The 15,592-nt window shown below is 37.7% G+C and overlaps 1 protein-coding gene and 1 pseudogene across 1 annotated transcript in view; one reads left to right on the top strand and one right to left on the bottom strand.

Annotated features, from left to right (window-relative positions):
- LOC102870342 (protein dispatched homolog 1-like) overlaps window positions 1-3,043 on the bottom strand; it is a 133,707-nt gene extending 130,664 nt beyond the window's left edge. The window contains 1 exon segment of the mRNA XM_006898036.1: window positions 2,533-3,043. Coding sequence (XP_006898098.1) covers window positions 2,533-3,041 — 509 coding nt within the window. The 5' untranslated portion in view covers window positions 3,042-3,043.
- An 11,305-nt stretch (window positions 3,044-14,348) lies between these two features.
- On the top strand, window positions 14,349-14,725 carry LOC102869128 (annotated as a pseudogene).
- Window positions 14,726-15,592: the final 867 nt, after the last annotated feature.

Genomic DNA, 15,592 nt, shown 5'->3' with positions numbered 1-15,592 from the left:
TGATAGTGGTATTCACTTGACTTCCTTGTATGCGTATAGATATTATCCTGTCACTGACAATATTGTACTTCAAGACAGATCTAGCAATGACTTTTTTAAGTATGAAAGCAACTCCATTTTTCCTCACTTTTTCATTTCCAGAGTAATATATCATATGGTCATCTGACTCAAAATGCCCCATACCAGTCTATCTCATCTCACCAATGCCTAGTATGTCAATATTTATGCATTCTATTTCTTCCTTAACAATATCTTATTTTCCTACATTCATGGTTCTCACATTCCATGTCCCAATCACCAGTGTCTGCTTACAACTGTTCCTCTTCCTTTGTATTTCCATACTTGAAAACTCAACCTCCTTTGCCGTTTCTGTTATATATGTTAATTAATACTGTTAATTTGTGGCTGAACATTGGATATAAGGATAAGAACTGACAAATGCAAAAGCCTGAAATATCAAAATAAAATTTATTTTTTGTCATTGGATGGTATTGAGTCAACTATCACTCATAATGACCCTATGAACAACAAATGTGATCCCTGCTCCACCCTTTCTCAGCATGATGTCAGTTCCAAGGACTGGCCTTGAAGTATGTGAGATGAAGTTTCACTATCCTTGTCTGTAAGGCACACCCTGGTAGCACTTCCTCTAAGTCAGAATTACTTTTTGTTTTTGAACATCAGTTTCAGTAATTATTTGTAAAGATTTTGGTAGGATAATTAGTAAAAAGCAATAAAGTATATATAATAAATCATTTTCAGAGTTTCCTCCTAAGGACATGGTGCCTAGCCCATTTTACACTGACTGCCGTCTTCCCCCTCATACAGTAGATATGTCCAAATTTACATATGCTGCTGTGGATACCTCACTAGTTAGGAAGAGAAACAATCTCAGTCTTTGTAACTTGCCCCACAACACAATTCTGCAAGTAAATACTGCTTAAGGTAACTGAGCTTCTGTTAAGGGTAGTAGAATGACCTGGAAACAGATAATGGTGATAACTGCATAACCCGATGAACATAATCAATGGCACTGAATTGTGCATATGAAAAAATTCTGAATTGGTAAATATTTTTTAGAGATGCTTTTACCAAAATAATAAAATTTTTAAAAATAAGTTAATTTGCTACATGCATACAATGGGATATTACTCAGCAACAAGAAGGAAAACAAATATAATTAGATGGTCTGAAAAATGTTATGGTGTCTAAGTGTGTCAGACACAGAACATATACTATTTAACCAATTTATACTCAACTCTTTAGTGGACAGAAGAAATATATGATGATGGTACTTAAAAGAATGACCGCTCTGGTAAAGAGAAAAGAAACATGAAAGAACTTTCTTGTGTAACAGAAATATTCTACAATTTGACAAGAATGGATTACACTTATAGAGAAGTGTACAGACATAGAAGCATTTGTTAAAACTGATCAAACAGTACTTTTAACATTAAGTGTAAATCATAAGGGGAGCTCTGGTGGCCTAGTGGCAAGAAGCTGCATTGTAATCCTAGAGGCGCACAGTTCGAATCCACCAGATGCTCTGCTGGGGAAGGAGAGACAATCTCCTCTTGTACCAGTCAGAACTGATTTGACGGTACATTCACACACAAATAATAAAAATTTTTAAAAAAGTGTAAATCATAGTCCAATTTTAAAAAGAGAATGCTCTTTTTTAGCTCATTTGCAAAATGTTATTACTTAAAATAGCGAAATATTTTGTCTCCACAAACTACTTATTTATTTTGTAAAGTGTATTATCCCTGTGTTATCTGTGGTGCATGCCACTTACTTTACTAATGGTAAAAATACTTGAAAATCATATAGCTGAAGAAGGGGTAAGGACTGACAATGATGTAGATTTTTCTAGTAGTGTTTCATCTGTTGTTGTTGCCTTCGAGTCAAGCACAACTCATAGTGACACTATGTATAAAAGGCCTGAAGCCTTCCTATTACTATTAACATTTATCAATGTTCATAGTTTCCAGAGGCACGGTGTTTAGGAAGTGGATGCTACATATACATTTTCCCCTCAAGTTATCTGCGATAGATTTCATTTGCTATCGAAGTAATAGTTGCTTACATTTATCTCAACATATAGTCACCTAAACCACAAAATATAATCTAAACAAATTCATAAGGAAGTAAAAAACCAGCTGGTTTTATGTTTATTTTTCATAAAAGTTGATCACTAGAAACAACAAAGGTTTACTACTTAGCAGTTTTATCACAAATACAGCTCCCATATATAACAGAAATTGCTAACAATAAAAACTTTTAGTGAACTTCACATCTCGACCCCTAAGTAACTTACAGATATGGAAAAGGGAGAGCATAATTTACTAAGAAGTCAGTGGGACAAAAATGGTAAACTATTATTCATTTGTATTTTAATAGTATTTGATGAATCATTGAATTTCTTTCCAAAGCATGTTTTCTTCCTTTTTTGGGGGAAAAGAACATAAGCAATCACATCTGTGTTGCATGAACTGAATCCCACAGGCTAGTGTTAATACTCAGACCACTCACCTCATGTTGGTTATGTGCTGTTGCACAGGCTCATGTTGAAAATGGTCAGGCCACGGGTGATGCAGGCAGAAGGATGAAGAGGGCTGAAGACAGCACGTAGTCGGATAAACAGGTAAATGGTTTGGACAAAATGATGCAGAGAATTCTGAGTGTGGCTGCATGCAACACGAGGCCAAAGCAGAGGGTGCTGTGGGGCCAGCCTCGGAATGGCATTCTTGGTGACTGTTATGGCTGGTCAAAGGGTGATGGAATGGGCAAGGATGGCAGCACTGGGATAACATCTGAGGCATTCTTTGGTTGTCTAGCGGCAGAAAGGATGATTTAACTGTGCCATTAACTTGCAGGCATCCATTTGGACTCACTTTTGTTCTCGGTGTTTCTTTGGCTGTGATCTGCTGTGCTGCAATGTCTCCATCACAGAAAACGAGGGGACTAAGGTTGGTGGCACTGGTGGTGATGAGGCCATTGCTCAGAACTCCAAAATCATTGTTTCCATTGCTCATGGCCATGCTCCAATGCTGTGAGCCTAAGAAAGGAAATGATGCAAAACCATCACTATAGCCAGGCAGGACACATGAGATTTGTTGAAGATAACTACTGGTGAGTTTGTAAGAGTGATAGAGACCCAGCAGCTCCCACAAGAGAACAAGATAACACATCAGCTATAATGTTCTTTCTTTGTAGGCAATTTGTGCCCTCTGAGGGGCCTCTCTTGTCCCTGCTGATCACTTTTCTCTCCCCTACCACTAGTTCAGTGTCTTTCCTGTATCCTCATCCTAAAGCCAGGGTGTTTTTGGTGTCACTGAGTTAATTCTGATTCACAGTGACCCCCACGTCACAGAGTAAAAACTATCTTACAGGGTTTCCTTGGTTGTCACCTTGATGGAAGCATGTTTTACTCCTGGGGAGTCACTGCGGTAATTTAATTCCAATTAATTCCTGCGAAAATTACTGCCTCTAAATATCTGTCGGAGGGTCAGCTATGAGTCAGGCTTTACTTGACAGGACACAGCATACCACCATTTGGTTATCAGTTGAACATTTAACATATGTATGCCACCAAGGATCTAAGGTGTCAATTTTGATAAAGAATATGGAAAGTAGCTCAAGAAAAACAAGAGTTATAAAAAAAAAAAATCAATAAAACTAAGCTCTAATTTTTCAGCAGAAACTATGAAGGTAAGAAAGCAATGGGTAGATCTATAAAAGTTTGGAAGAAAAAAAAAGTCAGCCTAGAATTACACACATAGCAAAACTGTCCCTCAAATTGTTGTTATTGTTGTATATCATCTACTGGAAACTGACCCAACCTGACCATCCAGTGGGTTTTCAGAGGTAATAAAGGACACAGAAGTTGACTGCCTATCTTTCTCCCATGGAAAAACTGGATGGTGGATTCTAATCACATGCTTTTGCATGGGCAGCACAATTTCCCACCAAGAGAAACTAGGACATTTCTAGAAACAGATTAAAGGTTTTCTTAAAACACTAGAGTACCTTACAAGACATATGAAAAAGAAGTTCATTGAATTGAGAACCAACAATGACAGAAAATAAGAAAGCAACAAATGATGGCGAGGCTGTGGAGAAACAGGGACCCTTATTCACTGTTGGTGGAAGTGTGCATACCCATGTTTATCATGGCTTTGCTCACAATAGCAAAGAGTTGGAAACAACCTAAGTGCCCATCAACATACGAATGGATAAAGAAGCTGTGGTATATTCACACAATGGAATACTATGCTGCATTGAAAAACAAGGAACCCATGAAATATTATTCAAAATGGGTGACCCTGGAGGACATTATGTTGTTGTTAAGTGTCATCGAGCAGGAGTGGCATCCACTTCCATAATAGCTTGCCTCTGGAAACCCTAGGAACCTGGAGGATATTATACTGAGTGAAATATCTCAGTCACAAAAGGACAAATACTGCATAGTGCCACTGTTGTAAAATGGGACCAACATCGGGGTTGGGAGGAGACCGAGAAAGATGGGATAAATTATGTAGAGAGCATTGAAACAGATGAGGGAGAGAACTGCTTAGAAGGGATATGTGATTAGGTATCCTTGCCATGACAGGAGTCCAGAACGAAGCTGCATAGTGGAGTGGACCTGGGGAGAAGGATTGTATAACAATGAAATAAATTTTCTTTTACTTTTCAAAAAGAAGCTTGGGGGGGGGCACAAGGGGGGCAGGGAGAAAAGTGCAACAATGAAGGAATGGAAATCCAGTCTCTGTAAATTTTCAATAAAATTCTTAATAATAATAATAAAACATATATAATTTTTAAAAATCACAAAGCCAAAAAAAATTAGAATACCTGACAATTATGATAGAGCCAGTAATGACCTAGATATAGAAATACAAAAGATAAAGAGACTAAACTTATGAGACCAAACAATAGGGAGTCAGAGATCTCAGCCCATAAATGAGGAAAACTACAGTACAAGAAAAGGGGCTAAGAAATATAGTTACACAACTTTTAAACGGAGAGGAAGTCAAGGTAATTTCAAAAGAAAATGAACGGTTTTAGGCTTGGAAATAAAGTAGCATACTGGGAATAAACTTACAGTGTAACCTCAAAAAAAGGGATAAACCTTTTTATCAAAATGAGAAAGAGGAAAATAATAAAGGCTCAAAAACTTTTAAAAGAACAACAATGAAGAAAGTGGTTAAGAAAAGCCAAAATGGCCTCAGCACAGAAAGTATTTGGAACAAAGACACCAGTATCACCACAAAAAATAAGGCAGCATAATGACAGCAACAGAAATACAGTTATTGATAATCACACTGAATGTAGATGGACTAAATGCACCAGAGAAGAAGAGCTGTTGTTCTGTGTCATCAGGCTGCCTGCGACCCACAGAGGCCGTCTGCACAACTGCTCTGAACCCTGCCCTATCCTGAGCCAGACTCACTGTCTCTGATACCCTATTATCTCATTATTGTGTCAATCTATCTCACCCAGGATCTTTCTCTCCTGTGCTGATTCTCCATCTTTCTTTTTTCTTTCTTTTTTTTTAGGACACCTTTTTATTGCTACCAGAAGTATTCATCATCATCAATCAGTACATGAATGTGATTGCAATATCTTCATTAGACTGAACAAAGAGCACAGGACCCAGACGTTATTAAGAGACTATGGGTAGACTGAGGAGGTGGGGAAACAGCTTTTATCAAGAAGGTCCTAATAACATAAAACTTGGATACTGAGTTACTATATGTTATAGACTCAGATCATAAACTGCCCCAACATCTAAACAGTCATGCTAATTGATTATTAAATAAGTGAAAAATCTTTATCGTTAGAAAATTTCATTTTAGTTCTTTACATACGTATTTCTTTGAGGAATACCTGAATATAGAAACTTTATCACAAATTATTTTATACAAATGTCAAAAAAATGTTTTTAACAAATCTAAAAGTGTTCTAATGACATGTCACTTATAAGTTTCACTCCAACATAAAAATTAAAGCATTAGTTTTGTTCAACTTCAGTAACTAAAATAAAACAAACAAATCCTCCATCTTTCCAAGCATGATGTCCTCCAAGGACTGCTCCCTCCTGGCAACATGCCCAACATATGGGACAGAGCTTCAAAATCCTTGCCTCCAAGGAGCAGCTTGGTATCACTCTCTCCAGGATAGACTTGTTTGTGCTCTTGGTAGTCCATGGTATGTTCAGTATGCCTCCCCAGCACCACAGCTCAAAGGCATTGATTCTTTTTCTATCACCCTTGGTCACTGTCCAGCTCTCTGACACATAGCAAGTAACTGTAAAGACCATGATCTGGACCAGTGAACCTTGGACTCCAGACTGATATCATTGTTACCAGCACTCTGGGATGGTCTCTAAGTGCAGATTTACCTAATGCAATTTGTCTTTTGAATCCTGACTGCTGTTGCCAAGAGTGTTGATTGTGGAACCAAGCAAACGGGAATTGTTAAGAATCTCAATCTCTTCTCTATCTATTATAGTGAGAACAGAGGCCCAGTAGTGAGGATTTTTGTTTTCTTGATGTTGAGCTTCAATCAGTTTTGACAAATAATGTTGTGTTGCCTTGATGTTGCTATTAGGTGCCACTGAGTCGAGTACAACTCATAGTGACCCTATGAACTAAAGATTTGAACCTTGTTCTATTCTGCACCATCCTCACAATTCCTGACACATCGCAGCAGTTACTGTGTCAAAACACCTGGTTGAGGGTTTCCTCTCCTTCACCACCCATCCATCCTCCCCAACATCATGTCCAAGGAATAGCTCCTCCAAGCAACATGCCGAAAGAATGTGAGGCAAAGCCTCACCATTCTTTTCTCCAAAAAGTACTCCAGCTACACCCTCTCCAAGACATATTTGTCCATGGGATTTTCAGTACTCTTATCCAACACCACAGCTCAAAGGCATCAATTCTTTTTCTGTCATCCTTATTCATTGTCCTGCTCTCAGATGCACAGCAAGTGATTAGAAAGACCATGGTCTGAATCAGACACACCTTAGTCCTCAAACTGATATAATTACTCCTTAATAATTTGGAGAGATCCCTAACTATAGATTTTCCCAGTGCAATGTATCTATTTCCTGACTGCTTGTACCAAAGGTGTTAATTGTGGATCCAAGCAAGATGCTGTGGACAATTTCAATCTCCTCTCTATCCATCATGATGCTGCCTATCGGTTGGTCGTGTGGTAAGAATCTTTTTTCCTTGACATTGAGATTCAATCCATATTGAAGGCTACATTCATTCATCTTCTTCAACAAGTACTTCAAGTCCCCCACTTTCAGCAAGCAAGGTTGTATCATCTGCATAATAAAGGTTATTGATGAGTCTCCCTCTGATCCTGATCCCTCCCACACTCCTTTTCACTGTTGGATAATTTACTCAGCATACAGATTGAATAGGTATGGAGAAAGAATAAAATCCTGACATACTACCTTCTCAATTTTAAACCATGCAGTGTTCTGCTTTGTTCACACAAGAGCATCCTGGTCCAGGTATAGGTTCCACATGAGCACAATTAAGTGCTCTGGGATTCCTATTCTACTCAATGTCAGCCACAACTTATTATGATCCACACAGTCAAATGCCTTTGCATAGTCAATGAAGCATAAATAGACTTGAAGTATTCCTTACTTTCAGCCAGGATTCATCTAACATCAGTAATGATATCCCTGGTGCCACGGCCTCTTCTAAATCCTGCTTTTTTAAAAAAATTCTGCAGTTTCTTATCTATACACTATTCTAGCCATTACTGATGAATATTCCTCCAATCTTGATGCTACCTTCCTCCTTATAAAATTCAGTATCCCGGATGATCTATTCTGCATAAAGATTGAAAAAGTATGGAGACAGGAAAAAAAAAAGAAAGAAAGAGGGTATGGAGACAGGATGCATCACTATATTATCTATAAGAGTTATATCAGATATAAGGACAAAGATAGACTAAAGATCAAAGGGGGGGTATATCAAGCTAATGGCAACTAAAAAAAGCAGGAAAAACAGCTACTAGGTATCATCTCACCCCAGCAACAATAACAAAATTCAACAGGACAGCAAACAACAAATACTAGCAAGGTTGTGGAGAGACTGTGAGAGTATACCATGGTACAGCCACAATGGAAGGTGGTCTGACGCTTTCTAAAAAAGTTGGAAATAGAAATATCATTTGACCTAGAAGTTCCACTACTAGCAATATATCCTAAAAATCCCAGAGCCAGGACTCAAAAAGTTGTATACACACACATTTATTTCTGCATTATTCACAACAGTAAAGAGATGGAAGTAACCCAAGTGTCCACCAACAAATGAATAGGTAGAAAAATGATGGTATATTCACACAGTGGCAAATTAATTAGGCAACACTGCAAAACAAATAAACTAAGAAAACATTACATGGGGAACCTGGAGGACATTATGCTGAGTGAAATATCTCAGTTACAAAAATAAAAGAAAAAAGAAATATCTCAGTCACAAAAGGACAAACACTGCTTTTATAAAACAGGATAAACATGGTGGGGAGAGGTGAGGAAATAACGAGGAAAGAACAGATAGATAATAAGCACTGCATTATATCAGATGCAGGGAAGAACTGACCAAAAGGAATATATGAGCAGGCATTATATGTATGACAACAACCTTGAACAATGGGTAAATTGTAGGATGGGCTGGGTGTGGGGTGGGGAAGAAAATGTTCAACAATGAAAAATTATCTATCTATTATCATCTATCTATCTAAAAAAAGAACAGGAGTGAAAATATTAATTGATGATACAACATACTTCAAGACAAAAATCAGCCTAAGGGAGAAGGAATGACATTACATAATGATGAAATGCTCAAATGTAGCTAGAAGGCTTAAGTAAAATTAACATCTATGTAACCAATATCACAAGATAATACACAGATACAAAAGATACAAAGAGCCACAAGATACATACACCAAACATTAACAGAAGTGGACAGACATACAACTTCATTATGATAGTAGGGAACTTCAATACACCACTTTCTATGGAAAAGGAATAGCTAGAAAGAAACAATAAAGAACTAAACACATTTAACTTCATCTTGTAGACATAAATAGAATACTCATCGAACAGTGCCAAGATAATAATCTTCCACAGTGCACAGTATATGGAATATTCTCCAGAATAGATCATATGTTAGGATATAAAGCAAGCCTCAATAAATTTTTAAAAAGTTGAAATACAACAAAGCATCTTCCCAGCTCACAATGTTATAAAATGAGAATTCTGTAACAGGAAGATAAAGAAAATTAAAATCAAGTACATAGTATTTAAATAACATACTGCTTTAACAGTACTGAGGGATGGAAAAAATAAAAAATGAAAGTGAAAAAATTTTTGAAACAAGAAGGAAAACACAACACACCAAAACCTTTGGGACATGGCAAAGGTGTAACTTAAAGGCTGATTACAGCAATAAAACATACATACTGTTAAAGAATCCAAACAAAACTAAAACCCACAAACAACTAAAACCAACTCTTTAACTGAACATCGAAAACTGCTAAAGGAACAGCAAGCAAAGACTATAGTTTCCAGAAAAAAAGATATTAGTAATATAAAAGCAGAAAGAAATGAAACAGAAAAACAACAGGGGGGGGGGAATCAACAAGACTAGAAGTTATCTCTTTGAATGAATTAATACAATTACAAGTCACAGGCAAATCTAACAAAGAAAAAAGATGACACAAATAACATTACCAAGAAATTAAATGGGTGACATACAACAGAATTAGCTGAAATAAAAAGGGTAATAACAAAGTATTTTGAAGAATTAACAAACCTGAAAACCTAGATAGATGGACATATTTTTAGAAACTCAACCTACTTAAACTAACATACACAGAGGTAGAAAATTTGAACAGTCTCATCTCAAAAGAAGAAACTGGGTAGTTCATAAGAACATCCCACTCAAAAACAGTTCTGGCTTCATTCATGACTTCTATTAAACATTAGAGAAAACCTGTCTCAACCTTACTTAAACTATCTGACAATATAAATAAAAGATGAAATATTCCTAAACTCATTCTATGAGAAGTATAACCCTAATAGCAAAGTCTGGTAAAGACACTACCTAAAAAGAAAATTACAGACCAATCTCATTTAAAAACACAGAAGCAAAATTTCTCAATAAAATCCTGGCCAATAAAACCCAACATCGTATTTAAAAAACAAAAACATTCATCATGATGAAGTGAGATTCACAACACATAATTCAACACAAGAAAAACAACTAGTATAATACACCAGACAAAACAAAGAACAAAAATCATATGCTCCTACCAAGTCATACAAAAAGGTATTAGACCAAATCCAACATCCTTTCAACAAAATAGGAATAGAAATTACTCAACATAATTTAGTAACATATATACCAAACCAATGGCCAAGGTTACTCTCAATGAAGAGAGGTTGAAGGGATTTCCCCTGTGAATGGGAACTAAGAAAGTATGCTGTTACTTCTACTCAATATTACATTGGAAGTCCTAGTCAGAGGAATTAAGAAAAAAAAAAGGTAAAAGAAAGAAAAGATATCCAACTTGGCAAGGAGGGAAAAAACGCCCTACTGCTATTAGCAGACACTGCGAAGAATGGGAATCCCAGAGCACTTAATTGTGCTTAAGCAAAATCTATACTTAAACCAATAGGCTGTTGTGCGAACAGGGCAAGAGAATACTACATAGTTTAAAATTAAGAAGGGAGTGTGCTAGGGTTGTATTCTTTCCCCATACCTATTCATTCTGTATGCAAATTATTCAAGAAGTTGGACTTCATGAAGAAGAATGTGGCATCAGGATTAGAAGAGACTTATCAATAACCTGTATTAGATAGATGACACAAACTGGCTTGCTGAAAGTGAGGAGGGCTTGAAGTACTTGTTGGGTAAGATCAAGGAATGCAGCCTTCAGTATGGACTGTGGCTCAGTATCAAGAAAACAACGATTTTTACCACTGGACCTATAGGTAACATCATGACAGATGGGAAAAAGATTGCAACTGTCAACAATGTTATCTTAGTTGGATCCACAATTAACACCTATGGTATGAGCAGTCAGGAAATAAGGAGAAACAATGCACTGGGACAGTCTGCAGTTAGGGACTTCTCCAAATTATTGAGGAGTAATGATGTCAGTTTGAGGACTAAGGTGTGTCTGATTCAGGCCATAGTTTGCTAATCACTTGCTATGCATCTGAGAGCTGGACAATGAATAGGATACCTGAATGAATTAATGACTTTGAACAGTGGTGATGGAGAGAGTACTGAACATTCTACAGACTACCAAAAGAACAAACAAATATGTCTTGGAGAGGGTGCAAAGAGAGTCCTCTTTAGAGGCAAAGATGATGTGGCTTTGCCTCATATAACTTTGGACATGTTGCTAGGAGGGGCTATTCCTTGGAGAGAGACATGATTCTCAGAAAGGTAGAGGATCAATGAAGGAGAGGAAGACCCTTGACCAGGTGAATTGACACAGTGACTGCCACAACTGACTCTAGTGTATCAGGAGGTGTGAGGATGGCACAGAATAGAGTTCAGATCTGCTATTCAAAGGGTTGCTATTAGTCATCCTTGACTCAACAACACCTAACAATAACAACAACACTGTAGTATATATAGAAAAATCCCAAAGACTCACCACAGGGATCTGTACTATTTTCGCCTTTCCTCAAAAAACATAGAGACTCCGTATGACTCAGCTATTCCACTACTAGGAATATACCCCAAGAAAATTAGAACTGAGATACAAATGGAGATCTGTACACCAATATTCATAGCAGTGTTATTCACTATCGGAAGAACATGGAAACAGCCCAAGTACCCAACTACAACTGAGTGGATTGAGAAACTGGTACATTCACAAAATGGAATACTATGCAGCACTCAGGAGCAACAATTTTGAAATATTTCACATAATTTGGGAGGGATTGGAGAGCATTATGCTGAGTGAATTAAGGACAAATACTGCATTAGACCAGTATTGTAAAAATAGAAAGATAACTAAGAAAATGTGTATGGGGCCCAAGGGGTGAAGGAGTGGGAGTAGAGGGATGAGGATAGGTAGGAGCGAAACCACAGAGTTGTACAAATTGGTGGGTGAAGGGAGGAATGAATGAAATGGAAAGGACTTGGCAGGGACCTGAAAAGAAAGAATAATGAAGCACAAGGTCCAATGGTGATTAATTTTATAAAACTTAATGTATGGGACTTCCTTGTATGCATATGGATGTTATACTGTCACTCACTATTATATTTCAAGACTGATCTAGAAATGACTTTTTTAACTATGAAAGCAAGCCCATTTTTCCCTCATATTTTCATCTCCAGCATAGTAGATTATATGACCGTCTGACTCAAAATGCCCCATGCCAGTACATCTCATCTCACCAATAACTAGTATGTCAATATTCGTGCATTCCATTTCTTCCTTCACAATATCTAATTTTCCTGCATTCATGATTCTCATATTCCATGGTCCAATCAAGTATCTGCTTAATTTTCCTGCATTCGTGATTCTCATATTCTATGGTCCAATCAAGTATCTGCTTAATTTTCCTGCATTCGTGATTCTCATATTCCATGGTCCAATCAAGTATCTGCTTACAACTGTTCCTCTTCCTTTGTGTTTCCATACTTGAAAGCTCCACCTCAGTTGCTCTATCTACTAGTCTAAATTTGTTCTTTTGTACATGGGGTTTTTGAAGCCCTGATATTTCAGAAGCGGATGGCCAATCCTTCTTCCTGGTCTGAATGCTCAGATTTAGAACAGTATCTGATAAGACAAACATGTTACAGAAAAGAACAGATGAAAGATATTTCCCCAATTGTAGAAATAACCAGTAGTTTCAGTGCTGTCCCTGCCCTTGACATGTGTGTACTAACCCACCCATTTCTCTGATCCACCAACATTCCCTTCTACTCCGCTCAACACCTATCTTCCGCTATTCATCCCTTGATATGATAATTTGTATCTCAGGTTTTCTGGGTTTCTGTGATTCCAAATGCTTCAAGCGTCAGCCAGTTTCATATGCTGTGGCCAGTGTCTCTTGAGTTTAGGGGTCTGTAAGTCTGAATACAAGGTATTAGTTCTCTGACACATATCAAGTGATTGCAAAGACCATAGCTGTATCAGGCACACCTTAGTCTCCAGAGTGACATAATTACTCTTCAGTACTTTGGAGAGGTCTCTTACAGCAGACTTTCCTAATGCAACATGTCTTTTAATGTTCTGGTTGCTGGTGCCAAAAGTGCTGACTGTGGAGCCAGGCAAACTAAAGCTATTAAAAATTTCAGTCTCTTCACCATCTATTATAATGTTGCCAGTCGGGCCAATGGTAAGAATCTTTTTTTATATATGTAATGAGCTTCAATCTATATTGAAGGCTGCAGTCTTTGACTTTCTGCAGCAAGCACTTCAGGTCTTCCTCAGTTTCAGCAAGCAGGGTTGTACCATCTGTCTAATTCAGATTGTTGATGAGTCTTCCTCCAATCCTGATGCCACATTTTTTCTTATAGAGCCCAGCCTCCTGGATGATCTGTTCTGCATATAGATCGGAAAGGTATAGAGATAGGACACATCGCTGGCGTACACCCTTCCCAATTTTGAATCATGCAGTGTTTCCTTGCTCTGTTCTGACAACGGCTCCTAGTCCAAGTATAGGTTTTACATAAGGATGATCAAGTGTTCTGGGATTCCTATTCTTCTCAGAGTTAGCCACAGTTTGTTGTGGTCCACACAGTCAAATGCCTTTGCATAGTCAATGAAACAAGATAGACTTTCCCCTAGTAGTCCCTACTTTCAGCCAAGATCCATCTAACATTAGGTTTAATATCCCTAGTACCATGACCCCTTCTATACCCAGCCTGCACTTCTGGCAGTTCTCTGTTGATGTGCTATACCAGTCACTTTTGGATAATCTTCAGCAGAATCTTGCTTGCAAGTGATATTAATGATTTTCACACTCTGTCAGATCACCTTTCTTTGGAATGGGAACAAATATAGATATCTTCCAATCAGTTGGCCAGGTGGTTGTCCTTCAAATTTCTTGGCACAATTTCATGAGCACATCTAGGGCAGCACCTAGGGCAGTTTGTTGCAGTATGTCAACTGGTATACCGTCAGTTCCCAGGGCCTTGTTTTTTGCCAATTCTTTCAAAGCAGCTTGAACTTCCTCCTTCATCACCACTGTTCTTACACATAGGTTGTTTCAAGAAATTCTTCTGAGCACTCTCTGAGAGGTGGTGGTGGTCAGTGAGTCCGCCGGGCTGCTTGCCCCAGAGTGTGGGGCCATGGCGGACGAGGAGCTGGAGGCACTGCAGAAGCAGAGGCTGGCTGAACTGCAGGCGAAGCACGGGAATCCTGGTGATGCAGCTCAACAGGAAGCAAAGCACAGGGAAGCAGAAATGAGGAACAGTATCTTAGCCCAGATTTAGATCAGTCAGCCCGGGCCAGGTTAAGTAACTTAGCACTCGTAAAGCCTGAAAAGAGTAAAACAGTAGAGAATTACCTTATACAAATGGCAAGATATGGACAACTAAGCAGGAAGGTATCAGAACAAGGTTTAATAGAAATCCTTGAAAAAGTAACTCAACAAACAGAAAAGAAAACAGCAGTTACATTCAACAGAGGAAAAGTAATGGACTCTGATGAAGATGATGATTATTGAACAAAACACTTTAAATTTAATATAACAATTTCTAGGACAACTAATATTTGGCAGATAGTCTATATATGCCTTTAAAAAAATAAAACTTGTTATGCAGAGAAAAAAAAATAAATTCTTCTGTATCTGCACTTCCTTTTGGTACAATGACTCTGTATATTCTTTCTGTCTTCTTTTAATACTCCTGGATCATTTAATATTCTGCCCAAAGCATCCTTAAGTATTGCAACTCGAAGTCTGAATTTGGTTTTCAGTTCCCTGAACTTAAAAAATACTAAGCAAGTGCATCCCCTTTGATTTTCTGACTCCAGCTCCTTGCAAATTTTATTGAAATACTTAACTTTGTTTTCATGTGCTGCCCTCTGGAACAACTTCTCAATCAATATCTTGATTTCTTCCCTCTGCTTTGGCTTCTCGGCACTCTACCGCAATATTCAGAGTCTCTTCTGACATGTATTTTCATCTTTTCTTCCTCCTCTGTCTTTGTAATGAACTTTTGCAATTTCCCTGGATGATATTCGTGATACCCTCACATAACTCATCTGGTCTTTACTTATTAGTGTTCAAAGCCTCAAACCTGTTCCTGAGGGTTTTGAAATTCAGGTGGGATGGACTCAAGGTTATATTTTGGTTCCTGTGTGTTTGATTTCATTTTTCTTCGCTTCAGTCTTAACTTGTATATGAGTAATTGGTGGTCTATTCCACAATTAGCACCTGGCCTAGTTTTCACAGATGATATTGAGCCTTTCCAGCGGTTCTTTCCTCAAATGTAATTATCTCATTCTTACACATACAATCAGGTGAAATCCATGTGTATAGCCTCCATTTATGTTTCTTATAAAACATATCTGCAATGAATTTATCATTGTG

This window comes from Elephantulus edwardii, unplaced genomic scaffold (assembly GCF_000299155.1).
Source record: "Elephantulus edwardii isolate Elephantulus edwardi_28Jun2011 unplaced genomic scaffold, EleEdw1.0 scaffold00218, whole genome shotgun sequence".
Classification (NCBI taxonomy): domain Eukaryota; kingdom Metazoa; phylum Chordata; class Mammalia; order Macroscelidea; family Macroscelididae; genus Elephantulus; species Elephantulus edwardii.
This window is presented reverse-complemented; position numbering and strand designations above follow the sequence as displayed.